The sequence below is a fragment of the Staurois parvus genome, unplaced genomic scaffold (genome assembly GCF_062004578.1).
Source record: "Staurois parvus isolate SC_StPar_1 unplaced genomic scaffold, SC_StPar_1.0 ptg000013l, whole genome shotgun sequence".
Lineage (NCBI taxonomy): Eukaryota > Metazoa > Chordata > Amphibia > Anura > Ranidae > Staurois > Staurois parvus.
The window spans coordinates 14,253,647-14,267,500 of NW_028317809.1; the positions used below are offsets into that span (position 1 = coordinate 14,253,647).

At 37.8% G+C, this 13,854-nt stretch overlaps 1 protein-coding gene across 1 annotated transcript in view; it reads left to right on the top strand.

Moving 5' to 3' along the window:
• Window positions 1-13,854, top strand: part of HPSE (heparanase) — a 50,947-nt gene that overhangs the window by 25,237 nt on the left and 11,856 nt on the right. Inside the window, exons 7-8 of the mRNA XM_089675924.1 lie at window positions 2,945-3,038; window positions 6,857-6,963. Coding sequence (XP_089532050.1) covers window positions 2,945-3,038; window positions 6,857-6,963 — 201 coding nt within the window. The remainder of the gene's footprint in view (window positions 1-2,944; window positions 3,039-6,856; window positions 6,964-13,854) is intronic.

The following is a 13,854-nucleotide window of genomic DNA, read 5'->3' on the forward strand; positions in this document are numbered from 1 at the left end:
GACCAGATTTGTGGAGTGCATGACTAATAGTTGACCTGTGGACAGATTCTCCCACCTGAGCTGTGTATTTCTGCAGCTCCTCCAGAGTTACCATGCGCCTATTGGTTGCTTCTCTGATTAATACTGTCCTTGCCCAGCCCGTCCGTTTGGGTGAATGGTCATGTCTTGGTAGGTTTGCAGTTGTGCCATACTCTTTCCATTTTCAGATGATGGATTGAACAGTGCTCTGTGGGAAGTTCAAAGCTTGGGATATATTTTTTTAACCTAACCCTGCTATAAACTTCTCCACAACGTTATCCCTGACCTGTCTGGTGTGTTCCTTGGCCTTCATGATGCTGTTTGTTCACTGTTTTCTAACCGACCTCTGAGGGCTTCACAGAACAGCTGTATTTCTACTGAGATTAAATTACACAAAGGTGGACTCTATTTACTGATTAAGTGACTTCTGAAGGTAATTGGTTCCACTAGATTTTAGTTAGGGGCATCAGTATGAAGGGGGCTGAATACAAATGCACTCCACACTTTTCAGATATTTGTCACAAATTTTGAAAACCATTGATCATTTTCCTTCCACTTCACAATTATGTGCCACTTTGTGTTGGTCTATCACATAAAATCCCAATAAAATACATTTACATTTTTGGTTGTAACATGACAAAATGTTGACAATTTCAAAGCGCTGTAAATAAAAGAAAAAAGCCCATGGACTGTTTCTTGTGTCTGGAAAATGTGTGTTGCCTGGCTGTTCAGAAAGTAAAGGGGGACCCAAAGCCAGCGGCTCTCAAGAGGGTAGAGCCACACTAAAATTGACTGTATACGTACTGTATATAACAATATGCTCTCAACCCCTCAATGTTTCACATAATTCAGTCTGTGAAAGTGCAATGTGAAATGAAAGCACACTCCACTCTTCCAGTGTGTCTTATTACCTGCACAGAACATAGTTTCATGTATTGTCTTCACCATGCCACCTTTTCAAACATAGTGCCAGTTTTTAAGTACAGTGCCAAAAGAAATTCTCTCACCTTTTGGAGAAGGAACTCAACTACCCTATATCAGAGCGGTCAGCAGTGCTTGTTCCCATTGATTCCAGGAGATTTGACAGGTGCCTGGATCAAGCTTTTGATTTTTTAATTTCAGGATAGTACAGTCCATCACAGGGGCGGACTGACAACTCATGGGGCCCCCGGGCAATAGGGGATCATGGAGCCCCTGTGTCCTTGCCCAAACTCAAAAAAGCCTATGAAAAAGGTACCAGACGCATCTCATGGTGCCCCCTACTGAACCTGGGCCCTCGGGCAGTGCCCGAGTTTCCAAATGGTCAGTCCGCCCCTAGTCCATCATTTGAGCCAAAGAGTTCTCTGTATATTCAGACAGGAGTCATTATAAGATGGACAGTATCCACTAAGCCATCTAGTAGTGTAATACAGCAGGTACCGGTAAATGCTTCATAATTGAATGGTCAGTAAGGATCGTAGCGAGTTCTTCTGACATATTTTTGGTACATTCCTTAAGGTATGACAATTGACATGACTTCTATGGCAGCTTGTACAGGACCTGCTAGAGAAAACAACTCCTTATAAACCTCTTCCCTAACCCCTTTCCAGCCTACCTGGTGTCCTGCCAGTGTGTGTCTGGCCTAGAAATGTGCAAAATTGAAAACTTTTGTTTTGTTTCGATTCATTATTTGACTAATTTTGTTTCATTTGATTAGTTATTTAGTTTTTTCGGAATTCGTTTCGTTTATTTGAATTCTACTGAATTTGAAATTTGTAACGGATTTGAAAACAATTCTAACGTTACAATCCATAATCCACAATTCATATGTGTTTTTTATGGTATATGGGCTATATAAAAAGTTGCGTGACCATATTTCAGCAAAATTTTCACTACTCACGTCACCATAGCACAGCTAACAATTTTTTGAAAAAGTATTTGTCTTTTCTAATCTATTATTTTATTTTATATTCTGTTCAAATTCATTCAATTAGAATTTCGGAAGGCAGTTTATATTCTTTCTCTTTTATTATGTTGTTTTTCTATACTATTCTATTCTTTTGATTCTCTATTCTAATCTTTGCTATTTTAATTGATTATATTCCTTTATTTTCTGTTCTATTTTGCTCTGTTTTACTCTATTCTTTTGTATTCTAATCATTTATATTCTATTCCAATTAATTCTATTTTATATTCCTTTATTTTCTATTCTATTTTGTTCTGTTTACTCTATTTTCTACTGTTTTCTGTTGTATTCTTTTATTTCTTATTCTGTTCTTTTCTATTTTCTTTTCTGTTCTATTTTATTCTATTCTTGTTTTCGAATGTGTTTTTGTTGAATTTCATTTCAGATTCATTTAAATTTGTAGCTATTGTAATTTGGAATTAGGATAGATCCGAATCTCTGAATAATGGAAAATTTGTCTATATTTCGATTCGGAATGAAACCGACTGCATGTGTCTAGTCCAGCCAATTTTTTTCTAGTTTGAGGTAGAGTGAAGAATTTGAATTTTTGTCAGGTTTTTACTGCTCTCCAGGGCCCTGTTAGAGAAACCCATGTCAAATTTTTATTTTGGTCTGTGTCACTGTTGCAGATTTTTAATTTTCTGTCTAGTGAAACTTAGCAGAACAGGAAGTGAGGGTAAATCTTTCTACCTGACCCCCGGGTAACAGTAATACTCAAACCTTCCCAATTTATCTAAAACTAGAAAACAAATTTTTGGCTTGACATTCACTTTAATGACTTGTATCTATCTTTCTCCAATGTATTTTTTTTACAATCTACTACTGTCTTAAAGATGTTAGCAGCTTTAGATATGTATGGTAAATCCTCTTTGTAACACACAATATGACAGATGAGTTCTTTCATGTTTACCGTAGTAGCTGCTTTACTTAATAATATTGCAATTTATTTTTTCTTTTTCCTTTCTTTTAAACTGTTAATAGCTATTATGTTAACGGGCGAACCGCTTCTAAGAGAGACTTTCTCAATCCACATATACTGGATTCTTTAGCTTCAGAAATCATGACAGTATTCCGGGTATGTAATAAGCCATTTCTGCAGTATCTCCAAGTATGAGTTCTTTGTGATATTCAGCATGATCGCCAAGGAACAGAATGCTAAATTTGTATAAGTGTGTGTCATAAAATTAGCTTTTGTGAGATTTGTGTATTGCCAAACTGGGCAAGATTTGCTAGTTTAACTAGTGATGAGCGAACCAGACAATAGAGGTTGATTTACTAAAACTGCAAAATCTGCTGCAGCTCTGCACAAAAAACAATCTGCTTTCACTGTTTTTGTCTTTTTTGATTTTTTTTTTTTTTGTGAAAGTTTAAAGTAGAACTATAGGCAAAACTTTTTTTTTTTTTTTTTCATTTTGGCTAGAATAAGGGATGGTTATAACCCTTGTCAATTTTTTTTTGTTTTTCATTTTGTTTTTGTTTTGTTTTTTTTTCCACCATCTGTGTCCCATTTAGGAGAGTCCCCTTTATTTCCTGTCCTTTAGCTAATCAAAAAGTGAGAGAAAATCCCTTGGGGACCCCCAGGTTACCAAAACTGGTATCCCCATTGGAAGATTTTCCCCTCTATTACTTTTCTGGGGACAACCCAAAATGTTTTTTTCTTTTACTTTCAATGATAATAGTTAACAGGACAAATAGGGTGAATCTCCTTAACTGGCAGATAAACTGCAATAAAAACCTGATAGAGTGGAGGTGGATTAGAACCCCTATCTAAACTAAAAAAAATAAGTTTTGCCTTTTAGTCTACTTTAACTGAACAAGCTGAAGTTAGAAAAGGATTGGCCTTTATATACAGCTGCACCAGATTTCACACTTTCCAGTCTTAGTAAATCAATCCCAATGGTTGCTTCGCTGGTCATTCAATGAACATGTTGGAAGGTTTGTGAACTCTGAACATAGCGCCAATTCCCATTGACACGTATGGGAGCCAAGCCTTGTTTTTTTCTAGCCATTTTCAAGGCTAATTTGGGCCATGGGCCCATGTACCAACATTTTTTTTTTCTTAATATTGTTGGGAGAGGGTCTTTTTAATGCAGCTTAATAGGTAATATAAAAAATACACAAATCCTTTAATGACATGTCTTGAACATGAATGTTGCATAGCAAAGCAATATGATGTACTGCTTTTAACCACTTCCCGCCCGGGTGGACATCAAATGATGTCCTCAGATTTAAGTGGTTATACAGCTACAGGCATCATCCTGGTATCAGAATTTTCAGCCAGCAATTCCCTGTAATGTAGAAGTGATTAGAGTGGCTATAGAGCCACTCAATCACTTTTGCAAGCAGCTGAAGGGGGTGCCCCCACACGCTGCCTCCTTTCCCATCCTCTCCTGTCTGATTAGGTAGCCCAGGACTGCTTTGACCAGGACCAGCGGCATCGGCTGCATGACAGAGAAAGAGAGGAACTGACATTTTTCCTCCCTTCTTGTGAGATCAGAGACCAGAAGCGACAAGGATTTCGTCACTTCTGGTTTTAGTCTTTGTTTTTATCGTTTTTTACAAGCACTTGATCAGCTTACACTAGTCTGTTTACGCCGGTCCGTAGGGATGGGAAAACTGACAGGCAAACCTGATCAGTATGGTCATGTGAAAGGGGCCAAACATTACCTGAGGCTTCAGGTGGGTGAACTGGCCAATTACGGCTAGTTTGTTTGCCCATTTTTCAAACTTGCTTTCAGTCTGGTTTTGGGTTGAACTCCAACTTAACCTAAAGTTCATCCCTATTGTTAACTAGTGGGACTCGCTCTGTGCTTCATCACCTGGTGTGCCTGACAAGGGTTAAATCTTTCTTACATTTTCAAGCAGTGAATGTACAATATATCTTATGCAGTTTACATAATAATTTTGTGAAAATTTCTTATTGCGTGTTTTCCCACTTAAAGGAACACTTTTACACTGGGAAATGTGTAACCTGAATTTACATTATTCAATCCAAATATGGAAAATAGCTGACTAAAGACATTTATATAGAAGTGTTGTGCTTTTTGTTTTTTTTTTTTTGTTTTTTTGTTATTCTTTAGACATTCTGTGTGGGAATTGTGTTAATTGAACACTAAATATAATATACACACACGTATGATTGTACAGTCTTTCATGAATTGTTGCTACATATTACAGTATATTCTTTAATATGTCCATATAATTATCTTTTTAGTTTTCCAGCTCAGATGTTTGCCTTGTTTCTATTAAATTTCTTACATTGATATCTGTACAATTCATGTTATGTTTTACAAACCATTATGAGATTCAAAGACGTGTGGGTCAATGCAGAGTTGTTGTGTAATGATGCTGTAAAGTACATACTGTACATAATTCTGTTTCCTGAATTACTCCGTGGTCAATGTTGCTGCTGATTTCAGCTGTTGCACTTGCTTCATCAGAGGACCTGTATTGTGTAATTTTTTTTTTCTTTTTCACAGTCGAGTTTCTGGTCAGATATGAGTAATGACTAGAAACAACTTGTGATAGCACCATCGGACAGTATCGTATCGGACAGTGAACACAGGACCCACTAGAGGATATCGGGCCCTCAGGCCACCTCCTCATGAAGTCTGTTTCTGATTGTTTGGTCAGAGACATTCACACCAGTGGCCTGCTGGAGGTCATTTTGTAGGGCTCTGGCAGTGCTCATCCTGTTCCTCCTTGCACAAAGGAGCAGATACCGGTCCTGCTGATGGGTTAAGTACCTTCTACGGCCCTGTCCAGCTCTCTTAGAGTATCTGCCTGTCTCCTGGAATCTCCTCCATGCTCTTGAGACTGTGCTGGGAGACACAGCAAACCTTCTGGCAACTGTACATATTGATGTGCCATCTTGGAGGAGTTGGGCTACCTGTGCAACCTCTGTAGGGTCCAGGTATCACCTCATGCTACCAGTAGTGACACTGACCCTAGCCAAATGCAAGACTAGTGAAAAACAGTAAGGAAATAGGAGTAGGGGAAAAAGTCAGTGGCCTCCACCTGTAAAACCATTCCTGTTCTGAGGTACTGCACAATTCTTTTTTTTTTTTTTTTTTTTTTTTTTTTTTTAGCGCACCGTGCCTGCACACAATGCAGTGGTGTAAATCGGGCACAAAGGAGGCAAGGCTTTCTGCCTTGTCATGTGGTGGGACTGTGCTGATATAACCGCCTAGCACAGTCCCACCACATCCATTGTGAATTGAGCCTAAGTGCCAATAAAGTCATAAAGTACTCATAAGCCTGACGTTGGCTCTTGTATATTCTTATTGTGCCTAGTATGCGAGCATTCCTATGAGCAAAAAAGGGTGCTGATTGAGCTGGAAAACATTGCTTTGCTATTATACATGCCTATATGATCTATTGCTTGGAGGTCCTTCATATTTGGTAAGACGCCTATGGTTCTGAGGTGCTGGAGCATGAGGAGTCATATTGGAGTACCAGATCACTATATATAATCACTTTTTGGTTGATGTCTAGGGATGCACTGAACTTAGCTATTGGCTACATTCAGTTGTTGGTTGTTCTGAATCGTGAAGATTATGTGCACTTATGATTTTTGCACGTATGCACTTGTGGTTTATTATGAATTTGGAGGATTATGAGCACTTTGATTTCTATTTGCACATTAAAGTATACACACCTATGAATTTTTATAATTTTATTGTATGACCTCTCATGTTATAGTTTTTAAAGGGACAGGTGTGTGTATGTGTGTCTCTATATATATATATATATATATATATATATATATATATATATATATATACACACACACACAAGTTATAATGTCATTGTTTTATTAGTAGGCTTTTTTTTTTTTTTTTTTTTTAAGCGCATTTTTTGCAGATGAGGATAAAAATATTTTCTCTTTGTTAGATTGTTAATCAAACTGTTCCTGGAAAGCCAGTATGGTTGGGGGAAACCAGCTCTGCATATGGCGGTGGATGCCCTGGACTATCAGATACATACATTGATGGATTTATGTAAGTAAAAAACTGACAAACCTCTCCAGTAATTCTTAGGTTTTACTTAAAGCGGAGTTCCACTAACTCTGTAACAAAAAAAAAAAAAAAGTCAATAGCTACAAAAACTAGCTGCTGACTTGTAAAAAACAGCCACTCACCTGTCTTACGATCACACAGTGTCCTCCCCGCAGCCTGTTTCACCAGCCGTCTTGTGTTCCAGGCGCTGGCAACTTCATTGTTGGCACCCGGCTGTTACAGCTTGTGGCTTCACAGCCAGGTGCCCACTGCACATGGGCGAGTAGCTCTGCGCTTCCTGAATGGCCCCGTAGTCTTCTGGGACCTGTCCCATGTCCCAGAAGACTACAGGGAGGGGAGGGTAGTAGGACAACTTCTGCTTCCAATCGCAGCAGAAGTGGGAGAGGGTACCTGTCAATTTCGGGGTACCCGCTCCCCCCCCCATTCCCCAAAGGTGCCAATCCTTAATGGGGAGCGGGGGACCAGTCTTTAAAGCGGAACTTCCCCTTTTGGATGGAGCTCCACTTTAAGAAAGCAAATAAAAGGTAATAACTTTTTTAGCCCTGGTTCACGCTGATGCGAATTGTCATGTGATTACAAATAGCATGGTAAATCTTATCCAATGATCTTCGTTGTTGGAATTGCAACAATTAGAAAAGTAGTTCCTGCACTACTTTTGCCTAGTTGGGGTGTGACTTGTATAGCTATCTGCATGAAGTTGCACTGGAATTCGCAATGGCATCTGGTTTTGAAATCATGCGCCTTCAAGTGAAGACAAATCCTGTGTGAACCAGGGCTTAATTTACCATACGAATCCCAACCGCGACACCACCTGCCTGGAGTTTGCATGTTCTCCCTGGGCTTCCTCCGGGTACTCTGGTTTCCTCCCACACTCCAAAGACATGCTGGTAGGTTAATTGGCTCCTGTCTAAATTGGCCCTAGTATGTGTATGTATGAAAATTAGGGACCTTAAATTGTACGCCCCTTGAGGGACTGATGTGAATGTACAATATAAATGTAAAAGCGCTGCGTAAATTGACGGCACTACATAAGTACCTGAAATAATAATAAATAACAGAGATTGTCATGAATGAAGAGTACTGGGCTTAGTGAAAATAATTTGGACATATATAAATTTCTAAGGTAACAGTGCTGAAGAGGGGCTACTCTGCACATAGGCAGTACATTGACTTTTTCCAGTCCAATAAGACCTTCACCTTCTGTGAGTTAAAGTGTCACTAAACTAAAAAAATAAATAAAATATTTAAATAGCCCCCTTCCTAATAATGAGTATAATGTGCTTGTGTTCTTTGTTTTAGCTAAACAATTGTTTATAAAAAAAAAGTTACTGGTGCTGCCTGCAGTCACCAAGTGTGGCAATGACCTGCGGATCATGGAGCCTCTGCATTGTTGCCAGTACAATGCGCATGCTCCCGTCATTTAATATAAGTAAACCCTGTCTACACACTTACTGTGAAGGCAGGGCTAAGCTGCAACAGGTTACATGTCCTGTGATGTTGCCTCAGCTTTTTCAGATCCTCCCCTCCCAAGGCATTGCAAAATGGATTGGAGTCAAGGACCTGATCTGCCCAAAGGCATTGGTGAATGGATCAGATCCTTGATTGACCGCTCAACTCTGCTTTTAAACAAACAATCTTACGTTGGCTGTCACTGTGCTTAGCGCAGAGGAGCATACATTCTTGTATAGTGATGACAAATTTTCCTGTGATAAGAATCTTGTGTCCTGGTTTGTGATCATTCATCTCGTGCTGGGCTGAAAATTCTCTGCAATGTGAGCTAGATGTTCAAATGCTGCTCTAGTTCACTGGCTGCTGTTTGAACTGCATTTTGAACATCAAGTCAACCCATATGGAAGAAAAGTATATTTTAAAAATATTCTTTCCAAATATATTGACATATATTTGAAATGCTACAATTTTGGCCATATGCAATATATTTCAAAATATATTTCAATAAATAAATATATATATCATGTTGATATGCGTTATTTCAAAATATATGAACAATTTTGTTAAAAATACATTTCAAATATACTGTATGTCTTTAAAAATACAAATCTAGATTTTTGGAATGCATTTAAAAATATATGTAAAAATATATGTTAATATAACATTTTTATATGTTAAAAAATCTGAAGAATATATTTAAAAAATATATATTTTTTAATTCTATTCTTCAGATTTTTATTAACATATAAAAAAGTAATTTTAACATATATTTTTTTCATATATTTGTAAATGCATTCCAAAAATGCAGATTTGTATTTTTAAAGACATACAGTTTATTTGAAATGTATTTTTAAAAAAATTTAATATACTTTGTAATAAAAACATATTTCAACATGCAGTGTGTGGGTGTATATTTATTGAAATATATTTTGAAATATATTGAATATGGCCAAAATTGTAGCATTTCAAATATATGGCAATATATTTGGAAAGAATATTTTTTTTAAATATATTTCAAATATATTTTTCTTCCATGTGGAAAGATTCTTATCAAAGGAAGATTCTCATCCCTGTGCAAGCCTGTATGCTTACTGCTGCATGGTGTGCTATGATAGACCCGATGTACATAACATGGATAAGAAACCTAAATGTGACAGGCAGCGTTCATTGCTTTCTTGCAGCACTGCCACTCTGTAACTAGAGCTTACACAAGGAGCATTCCAGTGTCAAGTCACAGGCAAACCTCAATATCTTCAACTTCTTCAGGTTTTAGACCTCCATATAAGGATCCATGCACACTAGCAGTGTTTTGTTTTGTTTTTTCAGCTCACAAATACTGATAATAGCACTTAGGAGCATTAGTGTTTTTACAGTAAATGTAGGAAAAAGCTAGAAAACAGCTGTTAGGAGCGTGTAACTTAGCGTTTCGCCTTTTAGCCTTTTTTCTTCTAGAGAAATGCTCCAAAAACTCTACAAAAACATTTTTTGTTCCTGCTCCTAGATGCTGAGGCTCAAAAAATGCTACTAGCCTAAAATAGTGTGTATGAACACATAGGATAACACTATTTAGCTTCTAGGAGCAGAAAAATAAAATGCTAATAACAGCTTCTAGGCACTTAAAAAAAAAAACCCACTAGTGTGCATGGAGCCTAAATGTACAATGAACCACAAGAACTGTAAGCTTGGGTAAACAAAACTTTACTTATAAATGTAGCAGCCTCTAGTATAGATACCATGGTGAAACTTTTTTGTGTATTTATACTGTAATTGGCCTGTTTCACACAGGCTTCAGCTTGTATAGGAGCAGTGTGAAAAGTAAGCTTTTATGAAACATTCAGTGAGCTTTTGCAAAGTTTTCGGCAGCTTTCTTTAAGATTTTAAAGCATTATTATCTCTTGCACAGATCTTGAGTGCTGATTAGGTTTTCAACAAGCTTTAAGTAGTGCTGAAGCCTGTTAGCAGCTTGTTTAAAGTCACAATCGACACTATCATTACAATCTGTGTTCAACATTTACAAACTGGAGTTGAATGGTACTTTTAAGGCCTTGTTTACACTTGCTTCAAATTGTGGCATTTGACCGACATTTTTAACCACTTGCCGACTGTGCACTGTAGCTTTACTACTACAGTGCGGGAAGGCTGTGCAGAATGGTGTGTGTGTTTGTATGTATACGTATAAATAAAGAGTGGTGAGCGCACTTAAAATGGAAGCAGCTGATGCATAATGGTAAACCAAAGAAATACCAAAATAGTAATGTAAAAACTGGGGTGCAGCACTAAAAGTTCAATAAATTCATAAAAATATGTATAAATAAAATGTATCCAATAAATAGTTCATAAATGAAAGGATAAAAAGGCAGTTCATAAAGTGACTCTTGTGCTCCTGTAATAATTAGAACCGGTGTCCGTGCGGTGATATAGTAGATAATGCGCACTCACCGGACACGCATATGAAATGCGCCTTTTATCAATATTACAGATGTCATCAATAGTGGGTCAGGAAGTGGGTGGTCTTCCCTCTAAGGGATGGTAGGTCCTCAGACAGGATCCGTGTAGGTTAATATGAGTGATCCTTGTACGTCAGAGTTCCCTTTAAGGGATGAGGCTGGTATAGCGCCCTGGGTGCTATTCCCTTTTATGGATGCAGAGATCGTCCTGCATATTTTAAAACTGATGCATCAAAAGGTACATAAAATGTAAGCAGATGTTTCCTGTATAAGGGACTAACTGTCTGGTATTCAAAGATGGCGTGACGTCACGGCGTGATATGGCTCCTCCTCACGCATATCATGCTCAAGCACGTCTTCAGAGGGGGGTCGCCAATCCTTGATGCATCAGTTTTAAAATATTTTGGTCTTCAATTCCCAGATTATACTGCCTCAGGACGATCTCTGCATCCATAAAAGGGAATACCACTCAGGGAGCTATACCAGCCTCAGCCCTTAAAGGGAACTCTGACGTACAAGGATCACTTATATTAACCTACACGGATCCTGTCTGAGGACCTATCATCCCTTAGAGGGAAGACCACCCACTTCCTGACCCATTATTGATGACATCTGTAATATTGATAAAAGGCGCATTTCATATGTGCGTCCGGTGAGTGCGCATTATCTACTATATCACCGCACGGACTCCGGTTCTAATTATTACAGGAGCACAAGAGTCACTTTATGTACTGCCTTTTTATCCTTTCATTTATGAACTATTTACTGGATATATTTTATTTTATATATACATATTTTTATGAATTTAGTGTATGTATACGTGACTCTGCTTTTCCCAGTAGGGGGAGTGCTTGCCCACCTACCTGTGATGTTACTAGCTCCTTCACATGTCGATCAGCAGGTCCCGGCAAATAATTCAAGGTGAGGACCCGCCAATTGTTGGAGTAAGTGATAGGAGAGAGATCTGTGTTGGTAAACAGTACAGATCTCTCTGCTGACAGCGGGATGTGCCGGTTTTGGTCTCCCTGCAAAGTAGGGAGACAACAACGGTGACATCCCTTAGTTAAACAGAACATATTGCATACATTACACATAGTTAGGCACACAGTTAACCCTTTGCCCCGGATGTTAACCCCTTCCTGCCCAGTGTCATTAGTACAATGTCAGTGCATTTTATTAGCACTGATCACTGTATTAGTGTCACTGGTGATGTCATGTGTCAGTTAACCAGTGTCAGAATACCATACTATCACAGTCCCGCTGTAAGTCGCTGATCTGTGATCACACCCCAATGCCTTAGCAAATTAAGAGTTCTGCATCCCTCTGAAAGACTTTTTACAATTTTTGACTTTTCAAAGTTAAGAAGCTACTTAATAATTATGCAGACCTTGATATAGAGTGTTGATCTCCTTAGACCACACCCTCCCTCATTACACAAATGCACATCACCTGATATGCTTAAACCCAATAAGCATTCAAGTTTATACAGCTGGACAATATGCATAAAAATGATTTGATCAAAAAACTCACTTGCCTAATAATTGTGCACACATATATGTGCGTATATAAACTTTGCTGTTTTCAAGTGGTTTACCAGGGTTATAGCTAAAGAAATCAGCCATAACCCGGTATCATTTTATTCCGTGAGCAGTATTATTTTGTTCAGTGAACGACCAGCTTTCTGATGAAAGTGGTCCTCCCCCTGTGCAGCTCGCCGGTGTTTCTTGGACTTACCATTAACGCCGGCCGGCCCAAGAAACGATCCAACTTGCCAAGATGGTGGCAATGAAAGACTCTGTGGTCTTTGATCACCTCTATCATGATGGAGGATATGAGTAACATCATGATGTCTCATCCGGTCGGCAGAGGAAGTAAACAATTTTTTTTTAATCAAATGTTCACAAAACATTTTTTTTTTTTTTTTTGAACTTTTGCTTTTAAAAGTTAAAAAAAAAGAGGTCTGGGGTCTTTTTGACCCTGAATCTCTTCTTATTGAGGACCTGTCATGCATATTTCTATTACAAGGGATGTTTACATTCCTTGTAATAGGAGTAAAAGTAAAGAAAAAAAAATGGTCAGTGTAAAAATGAAGAAAAAAAAATTATTTATTTTTTTAAATCACCCCTATCCCACTGTGCTCATGCACAGAAGCAAACGCTTACATAAATCGGGGACGCATATGTAAACCGTGTTCGCAGCACACATGAGGTATCGCCGCGAACGTTAGATCGTGAGCAATAGTTCTATCACTAGACCTCCTCTGTAACTCTAAAAAGGTAACCTGTAAAAATGTATAAAGCATCAGCTATGGATATTTTTAAGTACCACAGTTTGTCCCCATTTCACAAGTGTGCGCAATTTTAAACTTAAAGCTTGACATGTTAAGTATCTATTTACTAGCCAGAACATCTTTCCTATTTTCCCAAAAAATTACGGCATATCTTGTGTTTTTTTTTTTTTTTTTTTTTTTTAATTCACTAAATTGTATTTTCAAAATTGCGTTTGAGCAAATACCATGTGACATGAAAAATTTCAATAATCGCCATGTCATTCTAGGGTCTTTGCTAAAAACACATAAACCTATGTGTGTGTGTGTGTATATACATATATGTATATATGTGTGTGTGTGTGTGTGTATATACATATATGTATATATGTGTGTGTGTGTGTGTATATATATGTGTGTGTGTGTGTGTATATGTGTATATATATATATATATAATTATATGTTTGGGGGTTCTAAGTAATTTTCTAGCAAAAAATACCAATTTGAACTTGTAAACAACATGTCTCAGAAAATGCTTGTTCTTCAAGTGGTTAAACACTTGCCCTCCCAGAAGATTTACCCCCCCCCCCCCCTTTTTGTCATACGATGCTGCGTTACTTTAACGTATAAATTAAATTCTTGTTCTTTTTTTTCCCAGAAATAGAGCTTTTGTTTGGTATTTGATCACCTCCCGTGTTTTATTATTTATTT